This window comes from Temnothorax curvispinosus, unplaced genomic scaffold (assembly GCF_003070985.1).
Source record: "Temnothorax curvispinosus isolate PA1 unplaced genomic scaffold, ASM307098v1 QBEX01007502.1, whole genome shotgun sequence".
Taxonomy (NCBI): Eukaryota; Metazoa; Arthropoda; class Insecta; order Hymenoptera; family Formicidae; genus Temnothorax; species Temnothorax curvispinosus.
Window position 1 is genome coordinate 21,405 of NW_020217282.1, and position 9,107 is coordinate 30,511.

Consider the following 9,107-nt stretch of genomic DNA (forward strand, 5'->3'; position numbering starts at 1 on the left):
GGGGTGCAAACATCACGCAGACGCGGCGCGTCGCAGGTCTTCATCAGCGATTAGACACATTTTATTCGTTTCACGATGCGAAATTCGACGCATACGTCGAAAGCGAAAACTGAACCTACAACGTCGATCAAACAAATAAGTAAATGAGAGTTCAGATTTATGCGAGATGCATGCACCAAGATCAATTTTTACGTTTGTTCGTGATGATGAAATCGCGATAGCTGAGAGACGATGAGACAAGACTTTCCTCGTCAATTTAAATTCGATTATGCACGGAAAGAACGGTTTTACTGAAGTATCTAAAAATTTAGCTAGATCTGAAAATAATTTTGTTGCACCATCAAAATAATTATAGTCGCTGAAAGTATGATGATAATGCTGTAAAAAATTTTAACAATTAGTTTGAGTGTTCTACATAATTATTTTGATGGTGCAACAAAATTATTTTCAGATCCATCTAAATTTTTAGATACTTAAGCAAAACCGTTCTTTCCGTGTGTGAAATAAATTATACAATGCTTTTTTAACGCTCTAACAATTACATTTAGTAAATTTTTGTCATATCTCTCCTATTGGCTTCTAAGAATACAAAGATTAAATGACGGTAATTTTGGTAAAATAGCGAGTTTGCTATTTTATCATCAACGATATAATAATACTTCAATGAACTTGTCAGTTTGAACGAACGAGTATATTTTTCATCCGCTGTCCCGATAATCTTAATGCCACACGGTTTTTACGGTCCAGACGGGATAAATGGATAATAAACGTTTCATCCATCAAATAGGACATGTCTTCTGACCATTAGCGATTTTTGTCAAATAAAGGAGTAAGTATTTTTCGATAGCACATCAATTAACGTCAAACTCCGACGTTGCATTGAAATGGAATTGCGAGAATTAGAGAAAAGAGATTAATATCGAGAGATAAGCGCAAGATATCTATACAGGTTAATATCACTTAAAGTAATATCACTTAAAAAGCGAGACGCTCAGGTGCGTTCGAAACAGCCGAGATCTGCCGCTCTGTACTCTCCGCTTCAAGGACTAGAGGATAAGATTTTTAATAACACTCAAGCGGAATTTCAAAGTATTTCTTTCAATAGACCGCCTGTCGTGAAATCAACTGCAAGTTTACGTCCCGAGAGGATCGTCCTTGCTGCCCAGCGGTTCATTTAACTTCTGAATTGTAATTAATTGCTTCACGCAGACACGGAATGTTGTAAAACTTCGACAAGAAATTAGCTGGATTCTCTAACAAAATTCTCTGGAATTCTTTGAATTGATAATAAAAAAAGTTTTTAATATTATTTGCAGCGCATAATTCTGCTTGATGTATGACATAATGATACAACGAGATAACATGGATTCTTTGCTCTCTTCTTCTTTTCTGTATAAAAATAAATAATTTTAAAACATCTATGAAACGTGTATAAATTTTTAATCATAGATAAATCTCAAATACTGTTTGCGCTTTGAATAAAAAAGTAAAAGTTGATTAAAATTGAAGAACGAGTATTTTCTAACCGATTTTCATCTTTAAAGCTTAATTTGCCAAAAGTCTTTATTAACAATCTTAGATGACATGTATTTTTTTACATCGCTTTTTATCCTGCGGCTTTTGTGATTTTATCAGTAATTAAATTAAAAATGCATATAATTAATTAAAATAATTCTAACATTCTACGTATATACAACGTTTGATTGAGAACCGTGCATGCATCGTGCATTAAAAGTAGAAGATTTCTTGCCACTTTTTTGTCAAAGAGAGTGACATTATCGCGTATGACAATTTTGGAAAAGAGATTGTAACACTTACTTTCGTGATGATTCGCCACGGTTAACTTAATCGGGCTGATCCCGCGCACGCACATAAATGCGAAAACCACGAACTGCATGGGATAAGGGGAGGCGACTGTCCGCGATCGATCACGCTCGCGTATCTGGTGCAGAAAATAATTCTTGGCCCTGAAAATCGCACGTGTCTGTATGCACCGTTTATCGTTTATATTTGTCGCGCGTAAGTAATGCGGAAATGACGCAACGGCAAACGCAAACGAAGAAATACGAAACGAAATTGAAGTATAAAAGTCGAGTGCCGGCTCAAAAATGACATATTACAAAGTAAGAATAAGAACTCGTGTTTTCTCTTCTGTTACTTAGAAGTATTTAATTCAAATTTCAAATTATTTTAGGTTTTTGGTATAAACAAATTTTAAGATAAATTATATCGCTTTCAGTTACTTAAATACACATATCTGCACGGATTAAAATATGACATATACACTGTTATAAATATTAAAGGATGAAATTTAAACTAATACTTTAAAATAAATAACATTTTGTTATTTTTAGCTACCATGTGCGGGTGTTGATGATTTTAACGCAAAACAGTATTATTTTAACTGCATTGATTTAGTTCAAATAACATTCAAATTCAATCGTGGGAAACGCCGTTGAAACGGCAAGGACTGAATCTTGATTGCCTAAATAATATTGTTTGAGTGAATTTTGCGTACAAATTACATGCCTCAGTGATCGAATTAGTTGAGACGCCCGTCACAGAATCGTCAGAGAGATCCAGATTTGAATTTTGGCTGGGGTATTATTTTTAACAACATATCCTTTATATTCCACGTATCCTATCCTATATATACATATATATATCCTGTATTTCTCATATCATTTATTTCTAATTTCCTTGTGCATGTTATAGTATATGATTAAATTGACAATCAATTTAATTATGTGATTGTACCGTCTAGCTTTGGTTACGACTGCGTTATATCCGAAAGTAACGGCGTGTGGTTTACTGAAACGAAGAATTGTGTGTAAAATTCACTCACATAATATTATTAGGCAACTAAGATCCAGTCCTGACCGTTTAACGACTTTTCCCTTGATTTGATTGTGTATCATGTACAGTTGCGTATTTTCACTTACTTTATTGTTTAAAATTACATTTTTTTTAAGTTAAATTAACGACATACGGAGTAGAAGCAGTGGCGACCTATAAGAATGGTTAAAATTGACTCAAATTGAGTATAATTTGACACTACGGCCCGTATTCCGAACACACATTTGTCGATAAGATGTTACAGTTCATGTTACACATCTTATAGAATCTCAGAAATAAATGCGCGCATTTATCGGTAAAAGTGCGTTCCGAATACGGGCTTATGAATTTAACAGTGTAAGTTGATATCGAATATGATCTTTAATCACGCGAAATGAGGATGACTCGTGGAATATACAAGATAACAAGATATTACGTTTTGCGGTGGTGGCTCTGGATATTCACAAACATAGGTAACATTATTCTCTAAAGAATGTCTCTCAATATCGCCTTAACGTGATCAATTTGGCTCGATCATTTCATATATTAGCTTGAATCACTGGCGATATGTAACTCTCGTCTGTCGCGTGCGCTATTGTTATTGCAACTAGCGACGACGCTGTCTATTAGAGATCCTTTCACAGGTCTTTTGCAATTTGATACAATCGCGCGCAACGGAGAAACATTAACGGAGAACATTGGAAAGCATTCCTGCGCGGGGTTACGCAATCTGACGCACGTCGCGATTCGGCCTGCACCACGCTCCGAAACGCGTTACGTAATTTCGTCGCGCGCGAATCTCACGGCGCGGCACGGTAATGAGGGGTGGGCCGTGTGTTTTCATTATCCCTCTACGTGTGTGTATATTACCGCGGGGTAGTAATGACATTTTCGCGTATCGCGGGCGTTCGGTTAACTCGTACTAATGTCGCCCGGGAGAGAACGATCCTCGCGCGAATCCCAATAGCTCGTCGTTAAAACTTATGACGAGCTCGTTAAACGCTGAGGTGCGATCTTCGATACCTTCGATGCACCTGTAATATAACTTTCCATCGATTGCTCATCCGAACGTGATTTCGCTCGTCAATAACAATTGAGAACAGAACGCCATAAATCTTTCGCGGAAGTTTTCGTCGTGACTTCCTGGCGTGAAAAATTGCATCAGTTAAAACTTCTTAGACGTATACTTAAGGAAAGGAGAAGATAATTTAAATGAATAAATATAACAGATCGTTTTTGTTAATGTTGCTCTATTACAAGCTGGAGAATAAAGACAAAACTGTTACGATCAATATAGATAATCGAAAGAAGAAGTTTGGATGATTAAGATCGCTTCTGTGATAATATCTGTAAAAGGATACTTGAAAGTAGAAAATAAGGTCCATCTTTTAAACTTTAAAGCAATCTGTCAATCGCTTGCAAGCAATATAAAATAGTCATTAAACAATGTAATTTGTATGCCATAATTTGTATCAGTTTCTCTCACAGAGAGAATTTTCTCTTAGAATTTACCCTGTAAATCATGGTAGTTGTGGGACAACATGTAGGTACTACGAAGAATTTTATGCGAGCTATTCTGATTAATATCTACCATAATAAAAAATATTAATATCTATATTACATTAAAATATAAAATATGTTTGATTAATTTTACTAAAATATATCTGGGCAATAATTTTTCAAAAATTACCAATCTGCTTGGTAATTTTTATCACGCTGTTTGTAAAATGTCTTTTGTATATTTCAAAAATTCCTTGGTTGCCAAAGTTGTCTCAAGTTTGTAGTGAATTTAACGGTATAAAATATAACAAAAAATTCTCTCCGTGTATCATTATGTTACGAAAATAATGTAACAATGTAAATTTTAATAAACATTTATGATACATATTATGGTTTAATACACGTTACACGTACCGTCATACGTGCTACATCAAAACAGAGATGATACACGTGAAATTTCCGAGCTTTGCGAGCGGGCGTTCGTACCGTATGTGGCTCGCTTGAAAACTGTAGGTAAGCTTTATTTCGAAAGCCATCCCGCGCTGTCTGTGTCCCAAACGCATTTGTCAATTTAGCGTTGCACATTGTTTTGCGTCACGGTAGTAAACGGCGGACAGGTATCGTGAAATTGGAGTTTTATAGGTGTCGACGTTATAGCCGCGCGTTGCAACGTTACACCGGCGGCGGCGTTAGAGCAAATGTTTCGAATGGAATTGGTGGACGCCCTTATATTCCGCGACCCCGTCTCCGAAGGGGTAGGGGCCGAAGTTTCGGGAAGACCTCTCGTCCGAAGGAAAAGAGTACAGTTATTTATGGATGGTGAATAGACACGGGAGAGACAAAAGACATAGATACTGCGTACTGAGCCCGAACAAAGACTGCCTGAAATCCACGCATCCCCCTTCGGACGGATATCGAGTGGCATTAATGGCATCTTAGCGACGATGTAATGGGATCTTACCTGTCGCCGCGGAATATAGGGCCGCTATTATTTTCATAATTTCGTATATAAGGAACGGATGTTGGAGACAAGTCCTCAGTGTAGGGCGATGGCTTGTACGAGACGTGTCCCGGGAAGGATGAAGTTCCTTGTTCTTTGCGTAAGCATCAGATACGACTGTGTTGCTACCCTCCTGCAATTTATTATATGTACTGTACTTGCGTTTGTGTAAACACAATACTTAATGTATTACTTAGCGTTAATTTAAAGCGCCGCGTGAAGCGTTAGGCGGAAAAATTAGATGAAAAATTCATCTTGGAAATATCACAAAATTGGCGGTCCTTATTTTTTACGACAGATTTTGATGAATTTAGTCAACTTTGGTCGTTTTTATTTCACTGAGAAAAATTTTGATGGTAGTCATTATGTATTGCAGGTATTTAATATTTGACATTATATCTTAACAATCAAGCTAAGGTAATTCACATCATGAAAATGCTTATATTTTCTTTTAAATAAACCCAGCCAAATTTTCTTATTGTGTCATTTTGATAATTCATAATTCAAATATTTCTTTTATATTTCAATTAAAAAAAAATCGAGTTTAATTTTGCAAAAATTCTGTCAGTAAAATTAAAATTATTCCTATATATAGAAGAGAAATGATCCGTGGCTGTTGTCATTGAAATTAATACCTATAAAATTTCGATAGAAGAATTCCATTCTATATACGCGACAATATAAACGGATCTCACGTATTGATTACTTCAATTACACGTTTAAATGACTTACGAAATCAGGTAATGGTCCACGGTTTGTCGGCGGAGGGCACGGGGGAAGTCTTGTCGATCGGCCGGTGGAAGGAGCAGATTATCGCGCCGGAGTTCTTGCTGGAGGACCGCGAGGATGTGTCCGAGGGCAACCGGAACGCGTTCCTCTACGAGGACAAGCGTAACTTCCGTCCCGAGGGCCTTGGCGAGGTCAAGCGTGTCACCGGCGCCGAGGACGTCGGTCTGCAACCGCGTCTCGTAACGAGAGTGCGTTTGCATATTTCCTAAGAATTTTCCTTCCGTAAACTTTTTCTGCGAACAAGTGTCTTCGTTACATGACGCTGTCGCGCGTTTCAGCCAAGTTTAAATTACGAATTCATCGTGTACACAACGAAGTTGAGTGCTTCGCCTGCACTTGACGCTTGACTGTCAACCGAAGTGGTTTCTTTGTTTAAATAATTCATGGAGAGGATAACAGTGACGTACTTAAAGATACCTTTTTCCTCGTGGAAAAAGCTACCCCGGGTGTAAATGTATTCGATCCCTCCTGGTATCGGGCGCTTTCGTGTGTAAAGCTTATTAAACGCGCGCGGTAATTATTTTCGTAATTATTTTCTAAATTATTATGTTGAAACGCGAAGGTTTCTGCACGCGCGTCGCCGATATTATAATGCCAAAGGTCACCCAGATTTATTCAGACATGACAACTGCGACAGCGAATAATGATTTTTTATGCTAAAATGGAAAATTGCAATTACGTTTTGCGGTAACGGGATAACGAGCGATTAAACGCGTGGCAATCCAAATTTCAAAAAGAGCGTTGTTCCTTTTTTGCCACGTTATTCAATTATTTCGCTTCAGCTCCGTAAATCACTTTGCGCAGTGATGAAACAACTGTCAACCACGGAGAAGTACAATACTCGACAGATGTATACATATATTGCGTGTCGTATGGAAATTTATCTCGTTGGAAAGTCGAAAATTAACTCGTAACAAAAAGCTATCCGGCAATGCACGGTAAATATTGTGTGTAGCATCGCTTCATGTATTTAATTAATTAATTTCATCACGAAGGACTCTGTTATCTGGATTTTTTTTCCCTGTAACGTCCCAGTGTTTACGCACGTGCGACGTAAAAAAGACGCTGTTTACAGTCTCACGATGAAAAATATAATTTAACTCGACAACAAGCTAGTACAACTCGACTTTTCAACGTGTAATTTCCGCGCTATTAATTAGTGCCTCGATTAGTGCTTGACACGAAGACACGTTTGTTCGCAGTCTCTGCCGTGCACCTGCGAAACGCAGTACGAAATAAGGGACCTGGACGAGGGGCATTATCCGAGATATCTGACCGCGTCGAGCTGCAAGCCGAAAGCCTGCCTGAGCGGCAAGTTCAATTCCTGCCGACTGCTGTACTACACGGTAAGATTGCGTGACAATCGATAATCCGTAGCGCGAAGTAGCGGATCACTCGCCGCCCGCTATTAGAGGTGCGCCCAAGTGGTTGTCGAGTATTGTGCAAGTATACACAACTTTAATTAGCGCCGACCGCGCTAACTCGCAGCTTATTGATCACCGGGCGTCCCATCGTCATCCGGATAAACATCGCCGTCCACCGCGGTAGTAACTGTTAATAAGTCGCGCGCCGCGCCGCGATATCGAACAAATCTGCACGCCTCAGTTATGCAATAGACGTACGTTTAATTACGCTTTGCGCGTTCGATTTGATACGCTTTGATTATGTAATGTTGTGTTGAATATACTATAGCTATACGTCTGACTCCTATCTCCGTTTCGCCAGAATGGCAGTATAAAATACCGGCATTGCTCTGCTGTCGCTCTGTTGCTTTTTAATAATGTTATGTCATTGTATAACGTGTCTTTAATTGTTACGTTACCACGCATTGACATTTCTTTGCAAAAAACTATGCTTGCTAATGTACTAACTATACATAACTCTTAGTTTGAAAAAAATATACATTAAGATTAAAATGGAAAAAAAACACAACAGGATATGTTCTGTCGGTTTTTATTAAAAAAAAAACATGGAGAATGTAGTTTCCAACGCAGAAAAAAACATAAAAATACACAACACTTATTATTTTCTGCACCGTCTATTTTTATCCATCAGAGATAGGGGAGAATGTTAAACAAGGATGTGTAACAACATTTAACAGCGTGGTTAGAGAATTACTCGTACGCATGCAGTAATACGTTACGCGTTCGTAAATGTATTATTCACAAGGAATGCAAACCGTTAATATCGAAGATTAATTAACCTGTAGTTGACATCTTGTTATATTCGTTTATAATAAGAATTCACCTGCCGGCCAATTCTAATTAATAGTATTAATTTACGTGATTATTCATCCGAGAAACTTGTAGAGCAGTAAATTACATCAATATGTACATTTAACAACTTATAGCAACCTGTCCTCCGTATCATTAATTATTTCTCAGAGATAAATCTTAAAATTACAACGTATTGCGCAGTATTGGCTGAATACTTGCGCAATAAAATTCTAAATAAAAACCTATTTATGATATTCCAAAAAATTTCATTTGATACGTAAATCATCAGATTATACACGTCAAATTTCAATAAACGCTTAGGAATTAAAGGCTAATATGAAGTGTATATACATACATATGTGGAACGTAGTTTTTATCAGACATGTAATAAATCAAGCGATAATCAGGTTGTTCTCACGTAGGTTCACGTGTTAAGCCAACGCGATTTGGACGAGTTAAGCAACGACCGTTATTCGGACGATAGCGGACTTCCGGAAACACCGCTTCCAGAAGCACTCCGTCATAAGTGGCAACTGAAGCGGTTGAAAATCCCGGTTGCGTGTGTGCCGGAGACAAGATAGAAGAAAATTATGTACGACCAGCTTGGACCAGTGTCAAACGCGATCGAGGAGATAGAATTTATAGCGGCCTCCATCGTTAAAAAGTCAATAAATATTCGGCGAATATGTAGATATGTGCGTGGCATATTGAATTTTACGCTTCTGCTTGCGATACGTACACGCCAAAATGTGAAAAAAAAATAAAAG

The 9,107-nt window shown here is 37.7% G+C and overlaps 1 protein-coding gene across 1 annotated transcript; it reads left to right on the plus strand.

Annotated features, from left to right (window-relative positions):
- The first annotated feature begins 5,202 nt into the window (after window positions 1-5,202).
- On the plus strand, window positions 5,203-9,107 carry LOC112457085 (prothoracicotropic hormone-like). The gene is made up of 4 exons (XM_025019966.1): window positions 5,203-5,435; window positions 6,076-6,312; window positions 7,327-7,470; window positions 8,763-9,107. Exons 1-4 carry the CDS (start codon window positions 5,355-5,357, stop codon window positions 8,919-8,921), a joined length of 621 nt encoding a protein of 206 aa, XP_024875734.1. The 5' UTR covers window positions 5,203-5,354; the 3' UTR covers window positions 8,922-9,107.